This window comes from Leucoraja erinacea, chromosome 26, assembly GCF_028641065.1.
Source record: "Leucoraja erinacea ecotype New England chromosome 26, Leri_hhj_1, whole genome shotgun sequence".
NCBI lineage: Eukaryota > Metazoa > Chordata > Chondrichthyes > Rajiformes > Rajidae > Leucoraja > Leucoraja erinaceus.
In genome coordinates, this window is record NC_073402.1 from 30,876,753 (window position 1) to 30,896,377 (window position 19,625).

At 47.7% G+C, this 19,625-nt stretch overlaps 2 protein-coding genes across 3 annotated transcripts in view; one reads left to right on the forward strand and one right to left on the reverse strand.

The window, feature by feature from the left end:
- The window catches only part of LOC129709932 (CTP synthase 1-like), a 34,859-nt gene extending 25,727 nt beyond the window's left edge, over positions 1-9,132 (forward strand). For both annotated transcript variants that reach the window (XM_055656624.1, XM_055656625.1), the window contains 4 exons: positions 1,424-1,520; positions 4,004-4,148; positions 5,126-5,219; positions 8,351-9,132. In XM_055656624.1, coding sequence (XP_055512599.1) covers positions 1,424-1,520; positions 4,004-4,148; positions 5,126-5,213 — 330 coding nt within the window. In that variant the 3' untranslated portion in view covers positions 5,214-5,219; positions 8,351-9,132. The remainder of the gene's footprint in view (positions 1-1,423; positions 1,521-4,003; positions 4,149-5,125; positions 5,220-8,350) is intronic.
- An 843-nt stretch (positions 9,133-9,975) lies between these two features.
- LOC129709933 (schlafen-like protein 1) lies at positions 9,976-15,370 on the reverse strand. Its single transcript, XM_055656626.1, is given in 4 exon segments — positions 9,976-10,271; positions 11,461-11,799; positions 11,801-12,139; positions 14,780-15,370. Coding segments are annotated over 4 exon segments (1,200 nt in total). The 5' UTR covers positions 15,116-15,370; the 3' UTR covers positions 9,976-10,085.
- Between the last annotated feature and the right edge of the window lie 4,255 nt (positions 15,371-19,625).

A 19,625-nucleotide genomic window follows, 5' to 3' on the forward strand; every position in this document is an offset into this window, starting at 1 on the left:
ATCCAGTCTTTCTTCATATGAAAGTCCTGCCATCCCAGGAATCAGTCTGGTAAACCTTCTCTGTACTGCCTCTACGGCAAGAATGTCTTTCCTCAGATTAGGAGACCAAAACTGTACGCAATACTCCAGGTGTGGTCTCACCAAGACCCTGTACAACTGCAGTGAAACGTCCCTGCTCCTATACTCAAATCCTTTTGCTATGAATGCTAACACACCATTCGCCTTCTTCACTGCCTGCTGCACCTGCATGCTTTTGGGATATGGGAGGTAACCACTTTATACTCAAAGCCCTGACTGTTGGAGGCAAGCATACTACCATGTGCCTCCTTTACCAATCTGTCCACTTGTGTCAGTTTAGTTTAGAGGCAATGCGGCCCTTCGGCCCTTCGTGTCCATGCCGACCAGCGATCGCCCGTACACTAACACTATCCTACACACACACACAGTTTTACCAAAGCCAATTAACCTACAAACTTGTACATCTTTGGAGTGAGGGAGGAAACTGGATCACCTGGAGAACGTACAGACTCCGTACAGACAGCACCTGTAGTCAGGATGGAACCCGGGTCTCTGGCGCTGTGAGGCAGCAACTCTACCGCTGTGCCACCGTGCCGGCCTGTTTGTTTGGGTCCTGTCGACCTCTCAGTTTTCTGAGTTTCAAGCGTGTGTTTTTTAAACTCCCGTGTTCTAATCTTTTCCACTTTATTTTTTCTTACCTTTCATTGGGTTTAAACACTTTAACATCAGATGTTCCTGATCTAAAAAAACAATAACATATAAACATATTAAATAACATAATAAAAATTAAAGTGCTGGAGTAACTCAGCGGGTCAGGCAGCATCTATGGAGCTAAGGAAATAGGCAACGTTTCGGGCCGAAACCCATAAGGGTTTCGGCCCGAAACGTTGCCTATTTCCAGAAGGATTTCGGCCCGAAAAGTTGCCTATTTCCTTAGCTCCATAGATGCTGCTGCACCATAACTCAGCGGGTCAGGCAGCATCTGCGGAGAACATGGATAGGTGACGTTTCACAGAGTGCTGGAGTAACTCAGCGGGTCAGGCAGCATCTGTGGAGAACATGGATAGGTGATGTTTCACAGAGTGCCGGAGTAACTCAGCGGGTCAGGCAGCACCTGTGGAGAACATGGATAGGTGACGTTTCACAGAGTGCTGGAGTAACTCAGCGGGTCAGGCAGCATCTGTGGAGAACATGGATAGGTGACGTTTCGGGTCGGGACTCTTTTAGCTCGGTTTAGATTAGAGATACAGCATGGAAACAGGCCCACCGGATCTGCCCGGACCAGTGGTCCCCGCACATTAACCCTACCCTACACACACCAGGGACCATTTTTACATTTACCAAGCCCATTAACCTACAAACCTGTACATTGTTCCCACTAATCAACTAGGTGCTTGCGTTTCAGGTAAACCCAGAAATGAAGAAAAGTTTTGAAGAGAGGGGATTACGTTTTGTTGGTCAGGACGTGGAAGGGGAACGAATGGAGATTGTCGAACTGGATGGTAGGTGAAGAGAGACCGAGCTGTGAGCTGCCCGCGGACCCTCTCCCCGGACCCTCTCCCCGGACCCTCCCCCCTCCCCTCATGTCTTCCAACATCAGTGTTAGTGTAGATTATTTTTGTCACCTGTATCGAGGTACAGTGAAAAGCGTTTTGTTTCGTGCTAACCAGTCAGTGAAAAGACTACACAAGATCATAGTTTAAGGATAAGAGGGAAGTCTTTTAGGACGGAGATGAGAAAATCATTTTTTACACGTTTCGAGGTCACAGTTTAAGGATAAGGGGGAAATCTTTTAGATGAGGAAAACATTTTTCACACAGAGAGTGGTGAATCTGTGGAACTCTCTGCCACAGAAGGTAGTTGAGGCCACACAGTTCATTGGCTATATTTAAGAGGGAGTTAGATGTGGCCCTTGTGGCTAAAGGGATCAGGGGGTATGGAGAGAAGGCAGGGATGGGATATTGATTTAGGTGATCAGCCATGATCATATTGAATGGCGAATGGTGCAGGCTCGAAGGGCCGAATGGCCTCTACTCCTGCACCTATTTTCTATGTTTCTATAATCACAATAATACTTTATTAGCCAAGGGTGTTTTGCAACATGCGAGGAATTTTGTTTGCCAAGTCAGCCATAGCAATAAAAAGCAACAGAACACACAAAACACATTTTAACATGAACATCCACCACAGTGACTCCTCCACATTCCCCACTGTGATGGAAGGCGAAAAAACAAGTTCCATCTCTTCCCTTCTTTGTTCTCCCGCGTTCGGGGTCCTCGAGCCTTCCGTTGACGGGACGATCTTGGCTCCCGTAGCCGGCAGTCGAGCCCTCATCGTTGGGGCGATCAAACTCCTGCATCAAGGGGGGAGGGGGAATCTCAGCTCCCCTTCCCCCTTGCGATCGGACCCCAGGTCGGGGCTCGTCAAAATGGTGTTGATATAATCCTTTAAATGTCCACTACTTTAATCTTCACTCCTCTCACCTTAAAGCTACGCCTTCTAGTCTCTGGCATTCCCACTCTGCGAGAAAAGGTTTGACTATCGGTCTAAACCTCGTGGTTTTATAAACTTCCATTTGGACCCCCCCCCTCAACCTCCAATGTTGCAGAGAAAACAATCTGGTTGGTTGGAGAATAACTGAGATGAGATGAAGCTGGCCTTTGCTGACTTTGACTGGGGTGGAGGTGAATGGGAAACTCCCCAAACTTACGGAACGACCCTTCAGAAGCCCGATGACAGAACTTAACAAATCATGAGAGGAATAGATCGGGTAGATGCACAGTCTTGCCCACAGTATGTGAATCGAGGACACAGAGGTGAAGGGGAAATTATTTAATAAGAACCTGAGGGGTAACTTTTTCACACAGAGGGTGGTGGGTGTATGGAACGAGCTGCCAGAGGAGGTAGTTGAGGCCGGGACTCTCCCAACGTTTAAGAAGCAGTTAGACAGGTACATGGATAGGACAGGTTTGGAGGGATATGGACCAGGTGGGACTGATGTAGATGGGACATGTTGGCTGGTTGGGCCAAATGCAGTGGGCAGGTGGGACTAGTATACTGTGGGCAAGTTGGGCCAAATGCAGTGGGCAGGTGGGACTAGCATAGCCAGGACGAGTTCTTGGTTTCTTGGTCCTCCAAAATATTCCAACTGGAATTTAAACTGTGGAGGTGGTGAAGGGAGGGCTTAAGCCAGAAAGGGTTATTGGGAAGAAAGAGCTACGTTAAATTTAGTTGCATCTGGTTGGGTAACTATAGTTGGGTGGAGATTATTCCATGCTTTAATTGTGCGGGGAAGTTAAAGTTTTTAGTTAAAACATAAAGGCTACCAGGACCTGGTAACGGGGGGTGTAAAATAAATTTTTAATAAAAACACGGTTGGTATATCCTTTTTTGCAGAGTTTTGTGTTACGATAGAGCGATTGATTTTCCTTTCTTCTTTTTTCTTTTCTTTCTAGGGTCTTGTTTCTTTTCTTTACTTCCTTCTCTAATTCCTTCCCTAAGGGGTTCTCCTCTCCCAACACTTTCCTGCACCTTCAGTATTCTTGCTTACTTTCCTTACTTTTATTTCTATCTTTTTTAAAGCTCAAAAAATGAAGTGGTACAACAGAATGTAATAAGATATATGCGATGTATTAATGTGATTTACTGTACTGCTAATAAAAAAATAAAAAAAATAAAAATAATAATTGTGCGGGGGAAGAACGAATTGCTGTATACATCTGTCTTTGTAGCTGGGATCACAAATTAGATCGAATGCCCTCGTCTGCTCCTAATTGGTTTGGGTTTGGTGTAGGTCTTGTAGTCTATGTCGAGCTGACCATTTAACATTTTGTAAAACGGAGAGCTTGGAGAGAGTTGGGCCAAAGGGCCTGTTTCCACACTGTGTGACTTTGACTGAATTGTTTTTAACAAGGCACAGACTGATCGCATGGACTAGTCCGTGTCTGTTCAAGAGTATAATTGAGTCTGCTTCTCTCCCTTGTAGATCACCCCTACTTTGTGGGAGTCCAGTACCACCCTGAGTTCACCTCCAGACCCATGAAGCCATCGCCTCCGTACTTCGGTCTGGCCCTAGCGGCTGCAGGGAGGTTGCAGTGTTACCTGGAGAAGGGCTGCAGGTTGTCCCCCAGGTACACTGATGCATTTGTCTGTCTCACCAGCGTCGTGACGATGTATTGCGCGCGGTGTTTTTTCCAAGAGTCGCAACATTTTTTTTGAGCCGCTGGATTTTGAAACGTTCAAAATCTTCCGGCAACACTGATCTGATGCCGGCAGTCGCAACATCCAGGTACATGGATAGGACAGGTTTAGAGGGATATATGGGCCAAATGCAGGCAGGTGGGATTAGTGTAGCTGGGACATTGTTGGTCGGTGTGGGCAAGTTGGGCCGAAGGGCCTGTTTCCACGCTGTATCACTCTGTGGCATGTAGGATCAGGGCATTCACTTGGGTGTTTCCCTAATCATTTGTCTGCCTGCTGCTGTGCAGTTTCTCTCCCCCCCCCCCCCCCCCCCCCCCCCCAGACATTCGGGTTTTTGGGCGTGGCTCTGCAGAACTGCCCTGGAAAAAATCTTGCAGGGGGTCCTAATCTTTCACGCCACTGGGCCTGTACTCGCTGGAGTTTAGAAGGATGAGGGGGCACCTCATTGAAATGTACAGAATAGTGAAAAGCCTGGATAGAGTGGATGTGGAGAGGATGTTTCCACTAGTGGGAGAGTCTAGGACCAGAGCGCACAGCCTCAGAATTAGAGGACGTTCCTTTAGGAAGGAGATGAGGAGGAATTTCTTTAGGGTGATGAATCTGTGGAATTCATTGCCACAGACGGCTGTGGAGGCCAAATTAGTGGATATTTTTAAGGTAGAGATTGATGGATTCTTGATTAGTACGGGTGTCGGGTTATGGGGAGAAGGCAGGAGAATGGGGTTAGGGGGGAGAGATAGATCAGCCATGTAAACCAATGGCGGAGTAGACTTGATGGGCCGAATGGCCTAATTGTGCTCCTAGAACTTCTGATCATTTGCTGTCGGGATAAAGCCTTGTGTGCATGAGCTGGTGAGAGTTTCTCCAAATGCCAGCATGTTAACACTTGTGCTTCTGTTCCCCCCAGGGACACCTATAGTGATCACAGTGGCAGCAGCTCCCCAGATTCTGAGATAGTTGACATGAAGCTGCCGACTAACCTAACACACGTGTAATAAGCGGTAAGTTATGTAACTTGGTACGGCGCGGTGGCGCAGCGGGTATAGTTGCTGCCTTGCAGTGTCGGAGTCCCGGGTCCGATCCCGACTACGGGCGCTGTCTGTACGGAGTTTGCACGTTCTCCCCGTGACCTACGTGGGTTTTCTCCGAGTTCTTCGGATTCCTCCCACACTCCAAAGACGTGCAGGTTTGTAGGTTAATAGAAACATAGAAATTAGGTGCAGGAGTAGAGGCCATTCGGCCCTTCGAGCCTGCACCGCCATTCAATATGATCATGGCTGATCATCCAACTCAGTATCCCGTACCTGCCTTCTCTCCATACCCTCTGATCACCTTAGCCACAAGGGCCACATCTAACTCCCTCTTAAATATAGCCAATGAACTGTGGCCTCAACTACCCTCTGTGGCAGAGAGTTCCAGAGATTCACCACTCTCTCTGTGGGAAAAAAGTTCTTCTCATCTCGGTTTTAAAGGATTTCCCCCTTATCCTTAAGCTGTGACCCCTTGTCCTGGACTTCCCCAACATCGGGAGCAATCTTCCTGCACCTAGCCTGTCCAACCCCTTAAGAATTTTGTAAGTTGGCTTGGTGTATGTGTGTAGTGTTAGTGTGCGGGGATCGCTGGTCGGCACGGACTCGGTGGGCCGAAGGGCCTGTTTCCGCGCTGTATCTCCTAACTAAGCTCAACTAAACTTCCCTGCAGCCTTTTACATTGTGTGATTCAGTGGGACATGTTGGTCGGTATGGGCAAGTTGGGCCGAAGGGCCTGTTTCCAAGCTCTATGGGCCACCACTTTAACCATATAACCATATAACAAGTACAGCACGGAAACAGGCCATCTCGGCCCTACAAGTCCGTGCCGAACAAATTTTTTCCCCTTAGTCCCACCTGCCTGCACTCATACCATAACCCTCCATTCTCTTCTCATCCATATGCCTATCCAATTAATTTTTAAATGATACTAATGAACCTGCCTCCACCACTTCCACTGGGAGCTCATTCCACACCGCCACCACTCTCTGCGTAAAGAAGTTCCCCCTCATATTACCCCTAAACTTCTGTCCCTTAATTCTGAAGTCATGTCCTCTTGTTTGAATCTTCCCTATTTTTAAAGGGAAAAGCTTGTCCACATCAACTCTGTCTATCCCTCTCATCATTTTAAAGACCTCTATCAGGACCCCCCTTAACCTTCTGCGCTCCAGAGAATAAAGACCTAACTTATTCAACCTATCTCTGTAACTTTAGGACTGGCTGCCTTATTTAAAGAAGGTTGCATCTCCACAGTGTGCATGGATTGACAAGAGTTAACAGAGTGCAAAATGCAGCTCTCAGCATTGTAGCCACCAGCTCCAGACACAAAATCCAATGTCCGCAATGGGGTCGAGGTGAATCAGACCGTCCCCTAGCTTATGGAAAGGCCGTTCAGAAGCCTGATAACAGAGGGGAAGAAGCTGAGGGAGACACAAAATGCTGGAGTAACTCTTCGAGTCAGGCAGCATCTCTGGAGAGAAGGGATGGGTGACGTTTCGGGTCATGACCCTGCTTCAGAGGGGAAGAGGCTGTCCCTAACAGAGTGAATGGCAGGGTAGGGGAACCGAATGCTGGAGTTTAGGGTGAGAGGGGGAAGGTTTCACTCGGGGTGGTGGGAATATGGAACCTGCTTCCAGAGGGGGTCGATGAGTGGGGCCCCAGTCACAACATGTACTAGACATTTGGACGGGTATTTGGATAGGAAAGGTTTAGAGAGATATGGGCCAAACTCGGGCAAATAGGACTAGCTTAGATGGACCAATGGACAATAGGTGCAGGAGTAGGCCATTCGGCCCTTCGAGCCAGCACTGCCATTCAATGTGATCGTGGCTGATTATCCCCAATCAGTACCCCGTTCCTGCCTTCTCCCCATATCCCCTGACTCCGCTGTCTTTAAGAGCCCTATCTATAGCAATGTTACAAAATTTTGAGATTTTAAAAATCAAGTCTGCAATTTATCCCATCAGATAAAGCATAACAATAAGTTTAATTTGACACCAAATTCACTTTCATATCTCAAGTATTAAAAAGGTTATGGCCATTTTCATACTCGGAAATTAGCATCTTGTTCCCTATTGATTTTCAATGGACATTACAAAAAAGCTGTGATCTTGGATAGTCAAAAGCCCATTTCTTAAGGAAAGATTAACATTTTTAAATAGCCTAAGTGTCCAAAGATTATTCACAAATAATTCACAATATAACATGATTTTTATATCTAATTTACATTAATTTATAGGCCAAATGGAAGGAATTTAGTGTTCAATTGCTGTAAATAAATGCCCATTTAAATCGGCTTTCTAGTGGGTTCATGTGAACGCGCTGGTTTAGAACGTTGACATCGCGCTGGATTAGTGCCCTCAAATGCCGAGAAAAATACTGCGGGATATAAAAAGCCCAAAATGAACTACTCGCTATAGATAACTTGATATATAGTGTTATATATATGCCCCATTTAATGTAAAAATAAGGTACATACCTTTAATTGTTTGCTTTATAAAACCCTGGGGCTGCGAGAGGTTGCGGAATGAGACAGTAATTTTAAAATTATTATAACTATATTATCGAGGCCTATAAAACTAATAATACCTTTTGCGACCGGGTCTTGCAGCGATTTTTCGTTAATGATTTACTAGGCTGAACATCTGCGATTAGTACAGCCTAGTAAAAATCGCGTTTTAAACCCGCCCCCTCCAAACAGCGCCAAAATCGCGGACCTGGCTGTGGGCAGATTCCCAATGACGATTCAGGTAGGTTTTGTAACATACCTACTATCTAGCTCTCCCTTGAAAGTATCCAGAGAACCTGCCTCCACCGCCCTATGAGGCAGAGAATTCCACAGACTCACAACTCTCTGAAGGCCATGATAGCATAGATGAGTTGGGCCGAAGGGCTTGTTTCCGTGCTCTGAGACCTAATGATTATACCTGAGACACTCGCATTCTGTCATTCGTAAAATGTCATGTTCTTACTTGCGGGCGGAGCACCAAGGCAAATTCCTTGTATGTGAATACTTGGCCAATAAACGTACTTATCCCTGATGCCCAAACTAGCGACTGCCTCCTAATCCTAGCGTTAAATATCTATATTTGTTTCCCACGCAGGTATCGATTATTTGATCAGAACTCGGACAACTGATGCCTCTTCTGCAACATCTTTTTAATTTTGCAGTATTAACATGATGGTCTATTGGCTTCATATTGTTGGGGGGGGGGGGGGGGGGAGTCATTTGTTTATCTGTGCGCATATATGTGTGTGTGTGTGTGTGTCTGTGTTTTCCTTTTGCTCATGGTAGAGGTTGAATCTTTTTTAACGAATGTGTCTGTAGGCTGCATCTATTATTAATCCATCGTTTGCTACTGCTGTGTGGCGTTAGAAACATGGAACGAGGACTGGAGTTGGAAGAGGCCGCTGACTAAAATACTCCAGTTTAAGAAGGAACTGCGGATGCTGGAAAAATCGGAGGTAGACAAAAAATGCTGGAGAAAATCAGCGTCTATGGAGCGAAGGAAATAGCTCTCGGGACGAGACTTCTTCTTCAAAATATTCCAGTTCCTGGTTAAATTGTTCAAAATCGTCAGTTTTACTCAGCACTACCTCGGAGGGGATACGAGCATCTATGTAACGCAACGCTCTGTTTTACTTTAGCTGCTTGACCTGCCTCAGGTCATCTCTCCCGTCTCTCACCCGCGCGACTGGTGTGGAAGCAGGGAAGCCATGCGATTGTTCTGTTCGACTCGTGCCAAAAACACTTGGTGTAAACCTACGGGTCAGCCGATGAAAAGCTAATTTATATTTTACATACCGGGGTGAAAATATTTGATTTTTGTCTACAAAACGCAAGTAAAGGCCGATTGCTCAAAGGAGACTTTGGTGCACTTCCAGAGCTAGTGGTGTGTGTTGGTTTTTTTTAATCTGTGTTTCTATTCCATGGAAGAGCCATGGAACGTTGAACAAGATTAACAACAGGTGAATTTAAGAGGGAGTTAGATGTGGCCCGAAATTTTTCACACAGAGAGTGGTGAGTCTCTGGAACTCTCTGCCGCAGAGGGTAGTCGAGGCCAGTTCATTGGCTATATTTAAGAGGGAGTTAGATGTGGCTAAGGGGATCAGGGGGTATGGAGAGAAGGCAGGTACGGGATACTGAGTTGGATGGTCATCCATGATCATATTGAATGGCGGTGCAGGCTCGAAGGGCCGAATGGCCTACTCCTGCACCTATTTTCTATGTATCTATGAAGGATGGGTAGTAAGATACTGCAGGTGCTGGGTTGAAACCGCAGATGGACACAAAGTGCTGGAGTAACTCAAGCGGGCAAGGCAGCATCTCTGGAGAGAGGAATGGGTGATGTTTCAGATCAAAACCCTTCTTCAGACTGAGAGTCGGGGGAGAGGGAAACGAGAGATAGCGACGGTCTTATAGACAGAGAGAGAGAGAGAGATCTCCGACCTACGATCTGTGTCTCGTTTCCTTCCGTGTTTGTGTTGCGGGGATCACTGGTCGGCGCAGACTCGGTGGGCCATTTTCACCGCTGTATCTCTAAACTAAACTAAAAATATATAATTTAATACAATTTATTTGTCATTTGGACCCCGTTGAGGTCCAAACGAAATGTCCAAAAACTACTGTGAACAGGAGATAGACAGTGAGCATGGATTGGGTGGGCCGAATGGCCTGTTTCCGGGCTGGCCACATCTGTCAATGAATGGATTGTCCGAGCCGGATTGAGAATTTCAGGACTGCGTGAGAGCTTTTATTAATGCACTGTTGTCGAGCTGCTAAGATGTTTTCCCAGCCGGGACCCCCCCATAGCCAGCCTCCCGTGGGCCGGCCTGGGGTCAGATGACGCAGCAGAGGTTGGACATGGCTGCACGCTCGGAGTGCACTGACTGCAGCTCGTGCTGCAGATGCTGCAGTTCCTGGATGGACTGCTGCTGCTGCCGCAGCTCCTGCTGCAGATGGTGCTCCTCCTTAACCAAGGTGTCGATCGTATCTTGGAGCTTCTTGATCTCTGCTGTCCATTTCTAGGGAGAGAGAGAGCAGTGAATATGGGGTGGGGGAGACACAACGACAACGACATCTAGGACAGGGGCCGGCAATCTACGGCCCAGGGGCCGGCAACCTACGGCCCAGGGGCCGGCAACCTACGGCCCAGGGGCCGGATCAGGCCCGCAACCCAAAATCATCCGGCCCGCAGGCAGGTTTTTTTTCCAATTAGTTTTCGAGACCTGGGAACTGCAGCCAGTCCCGGGGGCACACAGGTGATCTGGGACTGGCTGCAGCGACCCCCCCCCCCCCCTCTCTAATCAAAACTTGTGTTATAGTTTAGTGTAGGTAACTTAGGTTGTTTAGTCTAGTTTAATGTAGCGTAGCTTAGACAATAGGTAGGGGGGGGGGGGGGGGGGGGGGGGGGGAGGAGGAGGAACAGACCCCCCCAGGATAATGTTGTCTAGTCTCATAGAATAGTTTCTTCATTGTCATTGTAACATGAACCATGTACAACAAAATTTTAAAATGTCAGCCAGTCAGTGCACCATTCAAACATTTCTAAAAGCTAACGATACATACAAGATAAAATATTAAAAGATAAACAACTAAAATAAATATGAAAATAGCACGCATAAACACCCAACCCTCCATCCTTCTGTCGATTTCACAGTGTACCACAGTCCCTTAGTCTGTAGTTTAGTCTTGTGTTATAGTTTAGTGTAGCGTAACTTAGTGTTGTTTAGTCTAGTTTAATGTAGCGTAGCTTCCAAACAGCGCCAAGACAACAGGTGCAGGAGTAGAGGCCATTCGGCCCCTTCCAGCCAGCACCGCCATTCAATGTGATCATGGCTGATCATCCCCAATCAGTACCCCGTTCCTGCCTTCTCCCCATATCCCCTGACTCTGCTATCTTTAAGAGCCCTATCCAGCTCTCTCTTGAAAGCATCCAGAGAACCTGCCTCCACTGAGGCAAAGAATTCCACAGACTCACCACTTTCTGTGTGGAAAAGTGTTTCCTCGTCTCTGTTCTAAATGGCCGACCCCTTATTCTTAAACTGTGTGTGTGTGGCCCCTGGTTCTGGACTCCCCCAACATCGGGAACATGTTTCCTGCCTCTATAGCGTGTCCAAACCCTTAATAATCTTACACGTTTCAATGAGATATCCTCTCATCCTTCTAAACTCCAGAGTGTACAAGCCCAGCCGCCCCATTCTATCAACGTACCTGCCTACACCACTCCTGGATGGAACTCCCGGACAGTGGGCCCTGGACACTGCCGTCCCTGCGTATGTACACCTCGCCCTGGTCAGTCTCGTAGAGTAGTATCTCGCCGTCCTTGCCGGGAGTGTGGACGGACAGCCGGACCACCTTGAGGAACAAGCCCGTGTCGCCGTCCTTGATGACGGGAAGGAAGGAGATGGAGTAGGAGTTGGGGAAGAGAGGCGGTTTGAACCCTTTGAGGATGGAGTCGATGAGGAGTCTCACGCGGTCCTCGTCCTTGTGGTTGCAGTCCACCCCGCACACCGTTCCGTCGTCGTTCACCCCCACAAACAGGCTGCCGCCCCTCGCTGTTCAGGAAGGCGCACACGTACTTACGGACGTGGCTCTTCAGGGTCATGTTGAGGTACTCGCCGCCCCCTCGCTTGAACTCCACGTTCCGCGTCTCGCTGCCCATCAGAGCCCCGTAGAAGAGCCGCTGCTGTCCGACGATCTCGCCGCCCATGATGGCGCTGTCCGACTTGGTCCCGCTCAGAGGGGTGGTCAGGTACTCCACCACCGCCAGGCCCATCTGGCCACATTTCCCTCCGGACCATCCCGATGTTTCCTGGATGGGATCCAGTTTCCTCTTCTCCTTGTGTGGCTGGCCCTGGGATTCCTCCTTCAATGGATCGGAAGAACTACTCTGGGGAAATTCAAAATGCACAGTTAAGTTCTGCCTGACACAGAGTGCTGGAGTAACTCAGTGGGTCAGGCAGCATCTGTGGAGAACATGGATAGGTGACGTTTCACAGAGTGCTGGAGTAACTCAGCGGGTCAGGCAGCATCTGTGGAGAACATGGATAGGTGACGTTTCACAAAGTGCTGGAGTAACTCAGCGGGTCAGGCAGCATCTGTGGAGCTAAGGAAATAGGCAACGTTTCGGGCCGAAACCCTTTTGGGTTTCGGCCCGAAACGTTACCTATTTCCAGAAGGATTTCGGCCCGAAAAGTTGCCTATTTCCTTAGCTCCAAAGATGCTGCTGCACCATAACACAGCGGGTCAGGCAGCATCCGTGGTGTACATGGATAGGTGTCGTTTCTCAGAGTGCTGGAGTAACTCAGCGGGTCAGGCAGCATCTGTGGAGAACATGGATAGGTGACGTTTCACAGAGTGCTGGAGTAACTCAGGGGGTCAGGCAGCATCTGTGGAGAACATGGATAGGTGACGTTTCACAGAGTGCTGGAGTAACTCAGCGGGTCAGGCAGCATCTGTGGAGAACATGGATAGGTGACGTTTCACAGAGTGGCTGGAGTAACTAATTTCAGTTTCGGGTCAGGCAGCATCTGTGGAGAACATGGATAGGTGACGTTTCACAGAGTGCTGGAGTAACTCAGCGGGTCAGGCAGCATCTGTGGAGAACATGGATAGGTGACGTTTCACAGAGTGCTGGAGTAACTCGGCGGGCCTGACCCACTAAGTTACTCCAGCACTTTTCCTCTGTCTTTCGAATAAATCAGCAACTGCAGTTCATCTTTATTATATTTAGTTTTTGTTTAGTTTGGAGATACAGCATGGAAACAGGCCCTTCGGCCCACGTCGACCAGCGATCACCCCGTACAATAGTTCTATCCCACACACATCGGGGCAATTTGCAGAAGCCAATTAACCTACAAGCCTGTACGCCTTTGTTACGTGTGGGAGGAAACCAAAGCACCCGGAGAAAACCCACGCGGTCACAGGGAGAACATACAAACTCCACACAGACAGCACCCGTAGTTAGGATCGAACCTTAAATCTATTGCATACGCTTCTATCAGGCCTGCCCTCAACCCCCGACACTGCAGAGAAAACAACGCCCGTTTGTCCAACCTCCTTGGAGGAAAAAACAACCCTGTAATCCAGGCAGACGATAGACAATAGGTGCAGGAGTATAGGCCATTCGGCCCTTCGAGCTAGCACCACCATTCAATGTGATCATGGCTGATCATCCCCAATCAGTACCCCATTCCTGCCTTCTCCCCATATCCCCTGACTCCGCTATCTTTAAGAGCCTTATCTAGCTCTCTCTTGAAAGCATCCAGAGAACCGGCCTCCACCGCCCTCTGAGGCAGAGAATTCCACAAACTCACAACTCTCTGTGAGAAAAAGTGTTTCCTCGTCTCCGTTCTAAATGGCTTACCCCTTATTCTTAAACTGTGTGGCCCCTGGTTCTGGACTCCCCCAACATCGGGACCATGTTTCCTGCCTCTAGCAATGTCCAAGCCCTTAACAATCCTATATGTTTCAATGAGATGCCCTCTCATCCTTCTAAACTCCAGAGTGTACAAGCCCAGCTGCTCCATTCTCTCAGCACATGACAGTCCCACCATCCCGGGAATTAACCTTGTAAACCTACGCTAACACTCGTTGGGCGGTGGGGGCCGAAGGGCCTGTTTCCGTGCTGTATCTTGAAACTAAACTAAACTAAACATGCCCTCTAGCCTCATAAAGCTCTCGGTCTCCGCTTTCAAGTTCAAGTGAGTTTATTGGTGTGTGCAGTTGTACAGGGTCTTGGTGAGACCACACCTGGAGTATTGCATACAGTTTTGGTCTCCTAATCTGAGGAAAGACATTCTTGCCATAGAGGGAGTACAGAGAAGGTTCACCAGACTGATTCCTGCGTTGTCAGGACTTTCATATGAAGAAAGACTGGATAGACTCGGCTTGTACTCGCTAGTATTTAGAAGATTGAGGGGGGGATCTTATAGAAACTTACAAAATTCTTAAGGGTTGGACAGGCTAGATGCAGGAAGATTCTTCCCGATGTTGGGGAAGTCCAGAACAAGGAGTCACAGTTTAAGGATAAGGGGGAAGTCTTTTAGGACCGAGATGAGAAAATCATTTTTTGCACAGAGAAACATAGAAACAGAGAGTGGTGAATCTGTGGAACTCTCTGCCTCAGAAGTTAGTTGAGGCCTGTTATTTGGCTATATTTAAGAGGGAGTTAGATGTGGCCCTTGTGGCTAAAGGGATCAGGGGGTATGGAGAGAGGGCAGGTACGGGATACTGAGTTGGATGTTTAGCCACTATCATATTGAATGGCGGTGCAGGCTCGAAGGGCCGAATGGCCTACTCCTGCACCTATTGTCTATGTTTCTATGTGTCCCTGTATAGGACAATGAAATTCTTGCTTTGCTTCAGCACATAGAACATAGTAGGCATTGACTACAAATGTCCCAATGACTTGTCCTCCAGAACGTGTGTGTGTGTGTGTGTGTGTGTACTCCACATTCCACGACTCCCGATGTCCCAAACGGAATGTAGCAAAGGCAAAGGGATAAGAAGAGCGCGATATTTTCTTTACCTTTTCGGGGCTGGTCTCTGCAAAGTCCCGAATATCCTTGGCGACTTTCAATGTTTTCCCTTTGACCACTAGCGCCTTCATGTCGCTCTGCTCCAAAATGCCAGGGTCTAGCAACTGTTTGAGGACGTTAAGAACCTCGCTGTCCGTTTTCAGCCGGATAAAGGCGTGCGCTCGCTTGTGTTTCTTGAAGACCTCGATGTCGTGCCGTTGCAGAGTCACATCAATGGTGGCGAGTAAATCCTTCAGCTTGTAGCTCAGCAGCTCCTTGGAGTAATCTGGGTTTAAGTTACCCACAAACAGCGACAAGCAAGGAACCTTAACAGCCTCATCTTCCATTGCCTCACCAAAAAAGCATCTTCTGGACTTGGTGGAGGTTGGAACAAACCTTCACATCTTTGCTGTCGTGTGCGATGCCTCCATTGTCCCACAAGATATGACGGTTGATTTACCTTGTTGAGACTTATCCCCCAGTTAAGGGCAGAAATCCTCCTTCTGCAAGAGAAGAGGCAGAATTCACACTCCAAATACGTACAGGTTTGTAGGTTAATTGGCTTGGTAAAATTGTAAATTGTCCCCTGCTCATGAATAGTAGCAGAATTCGGCCATTCGGCCCATCAAGTCTACACCGCCATTCAACCATGGCTGATCTATCTCTCCCTCCTAACCCAATTCTCCTGCCTTCTCCCCATAACCTCTGACACCCGTACTAATCAAGAATGTATCCATCTCTGCCTTACAAATATCCACTGGGGGCCCTAGTGCCAGCAAAGTGCCGAATGGTATGTTAGCTTTCATAGCAAAAGGATTTGAGTATAGGAGCAGGGAGGTTCTACTGCAGTTGTACAGGGTCTTGGTGAGACCACACCTGGAGTATTGCGTACAGTTTTGGTCTCCAAATCTGAGGAAGGACATTATTGCCATAGAGGGAGTGCAGAGAAGGTTCACCAGACTGATTCCTGGGATGTCAGGACTGTGTTATGAAGAAAGACTGGATAGACTTGGTTTATACTCTCTAGAATTTAGAAGATTGAGAGGGGATCTTATAGAAACTTACAAAATTCTTAAGGGGTTGGACAGGCTAGATTCAGGAAGATTGCTCCCGATGTTGGGGAAGTCCAGGACAAGGGGTCACAGCTTAAGGATAAGGGGGAAATCCTTTAAAACCGAGATGAGAAGAACTTTTTTCACACGGAGAGTGGTGAATCTCTGGAACTCTCTGCTGCAGAGGGTAGTCGAGGCCAGTTCATTGGCTATATTTAAGAGGGAGTTAGATGGAGTCTCCCTTCTGTTTTTTGTTTTTCTGTTTCTTGTTTTTTGTGCTAAATTGTATGTCTGCACTGAGTACGAGCAGCTTTCAGTTTCACTGTACATGTATAGTGACAATAAATGGCATATCATATCATGTGGCCCTTGTGGCCAAGGGGATCAGAGGGTATGGAGAGAAGGCAGGTACGGGATACTGAGTTGGATGATCAGCCATGATCATATTGAATGGCGGTGCAGGCTCGAAGGGCCGAATGGCCTACTCCTACACCTAATTTCTATGTTTCTATGTAAGGAACTGCAGATGCTGAGTTACAAATAAAAACCACAGTGCTGGAGTAACGCAACGGCTCAGGCAGGATCTCCGGAGAACATGACCAGGCAACATGGTAGAAACAAAGAACTGCAGATGCTTAGTTTAGTTTGGAGATCACCCCGCACACTAGCACAATCGTAAACACACACGAGACAATTTACAAACCTGCCCGTCTTTGTATTGTGGGCGGAAACCGGAGCACCCGGAGAAAACCCACGCAGGTCACGGGGAGAACGTGCAAACTCCGTACAGACGGCACCCGTAGTCGGGATCGAACACGGGTCTCTGGCGCTGTGAGGCAGCAACTCTACCGCTGCGCCTCCATAATTAATTAACAACTCTTTTGAGAAGCAAGGAGAGGGAAGAATTACATTTCATGTGTTCCTTCACTGCTTACAATGCTGTGTACAGCAGCGATCACAACTTCTACTGAAGTTGGGCTCGCTAGAAGCTGCCCCTTAATGTGGTTTTCAGAAATCTACATTAATTTAGTCTGAAGAAGGGTCTCGACTCGAAACGTCACCCATTCCTTCTCTCCAGAGATGCTGCCTGACCCGCTGAGTTCCTCCAGCTTTTTGTGTCGATCTTTAGTTTAGTTTAGTACAGAAGTAGAGTTAATAGTTATTGATTGCGGGCTGTCCAGTCTATTGGGAGGAGGTAGTTGAAATAATTAATGAAACAGCACCTGTAGTCAGCATCAAACCCGGGTCTCTGGCACTGTGAGGCAACAACTCTGTACCAGTTGTTCCTCCAGCACTTTGTCTCTATCTTCGGTTTAAACCGGCATCTGCAGTTCCTTCCTACACGGATACATGGATAGGACAGGTTTGGTGGGATATGGACCAAGCGCAGGCAGGTGGGACTAGTGTAGCTGGGACATGTTGGCCGGTGTGGGCAAGTTGGGCCGAAGGGCCTGTTTCCATGCTGTGTGACTATCTGACCAACTTGGAGTCATTAATAATTGCCAATTAACCTACTAATTGGTTGCCATGTCACCACTGTGACCACATCGGCAGCTTTAAGCATTGTGAGGTCACAATGTAGTGGAGTTCCATCATCAGGATCACCTCCCTCAGTGACCCAGGTCACCACTCTGTTCTTGCTGAGGCATCTCAGTACTAAACCACAAGAGTCATTCATTATTATATTCAGAATTAAACAACGTTCTTTTAGGAAGGAGGTGAGGAGAAATGTCTTTAGTCAGGGTGGTGAATCTGTGGAATTCATTGCCACAGACGGCTGTGGAGGCCAAGTCAATGGATATATTTAAGGCAGAGATGGATAGATTCTTGATTAGTGCGGGTGTCAGGGGTTACGGGAAGAAGGCAGGAGAATGGGGTTAGGAGGCAGAGATAGAGCAGCCATGATTGAATGGCGGAGTAGACATAATGGGCCGAATGGCCTAATTCTACTCCTATCCCTTATTAATCAAAACATCACACATCTTTGGGTGGTTGGGTAGTGCAGCAGGTAGAGTTGCTGCCTCACAGCGCCAGAGACCCGGGTTCGATCCTGACTACGGGTGCTGTCTGTACGGAGTTTGCACGTTCTCCTTGTGACCATGTGGGTTTTCTCCGGGTGCTCCGGTTTCCTCCCACACTCTAAAGATGTGCAGGTTTGTAGGTTAATTGGATTGGATAAATTTGTAAATTGTCCCTCGGTGTGTGTAGGATAGTGTAAGTGTGCGGGGATCGCTGGTCGGCATGGATTTGGTGGGCTGAAGGGCCTGTTTCTGTGCTGCATCTCCAAACCTAACATTATTTAAGCTGTGACTTTCAAAGCAGTGAAAAGATAAAAGGAAAAGGTAAGTAAATAATTTTCCAAACTTCGACTGAATTAATAATCTATCAATGATAGACACAGAGTGCTGGAGTAAGTCAACGGGTCAGGCAGCATCTCTGGGGGGAAAAGGAATAGGTGACATTTTAGTAACATAGAAACATAGAAATTAGGTGCAGGAGTAGGCCATTCGGCCCTTCGAGCCTGCACCGCCATTCAATATGATCATGGCTGATCATCCAACTCAGTATCCCGTACCTGCCTTCTCTCCATACCCTCTGATCCCTTTAGCCACAAGGGCCACATCTAACTCCCTCTTAAATATAGCCAATGAACTGGCCTCAACTACCCTCTGTGGCAGAGAGTTCCAGAGATTCACCACTCTCTGTGTGAAAAAAAGTTCTCATCTCGGTTTTAAAGGATTTCCCCCTTATCCTTAAGCTGTGACCCCTTGTCCTGGACTTCCCCAACATCGGGAGCAATCTTCCTGCATCTAGCCTGTCCAACCCCTTAAGAATTTTGTAAGTTTCTATAAGTATTTTGGGTCGCAACCCTTCTTCAGACTGTCGCAAGCCAAGATGTCACCTATCCTTTTTCCCCAGAGGTGCAGCCTGACCCCCCTGAGTTACTCCAGCAAGATAATTAATCTCTCGAGTGGAACTGCAGGTGCTGGTATAATTCGAAGAAAGACACAAAAAAATGCTGAAGTAACTCAGCGGGACAGGCTTCTCTCCACAGATGCTGCCAATTCCTGATGCTGAGTTACTCCGACATTAATCTCGTTGGTGTCAGTGTTCATCTGAAGTAGTCCGCGTGGCTTTAAAAAGAACAGGTGCCTTGCGGGAGGAGCATCAAGGCAAATTCGTTGTATGTGAATAACTGGCAAATAAACGTATAGTCATGAGTGATTAGTATTTCAGGAGGTCCACCGGAAGCTGTAGATGTTGTTCCTAATAAGCGCGGCACGGTGGCGCATCGGGTAGAGTTGCTGCCTCACAGCGAATGCAGCGCCGAAGACCCGGGTTCGATCCCGACTACGGCTGCTGTCTGTACGGAGTTTGTACGTTCTCCCCGTGACCTGTGTGGGTTTTTTTCTCCGAGATCTTCGGTTTCCTCCCACACTCCAAAGACGTGCAATTAGTTAATTGGTTTGGTAAATGTAAACATTGTCCCCAGTGTGTAGGAGAATGCTAATGTGCGGGGCATGGACTCGGTGGGCCGAAGGGCCTGTTTCCGCGCTGTTTCTCTAAACTAATCTAAAATGGCATTTAATAGTGAACTACGCTGCCATAAGATCATAAAGTCATAAGTGATAGGAGCAGAATTAGGCCATTCGGCCCATCAAATCTCCGCCATTCCATCGTGGCTGATCTATCTCTCTCTCCCAACCTTATTCTCCCCAAAACCGCTGTCTATCTCTGCCTTAAAAATATCCACAGACTTGGCCTCCACAGCATTGTGTGGCCAAGAATTCCACAGATTCACCAC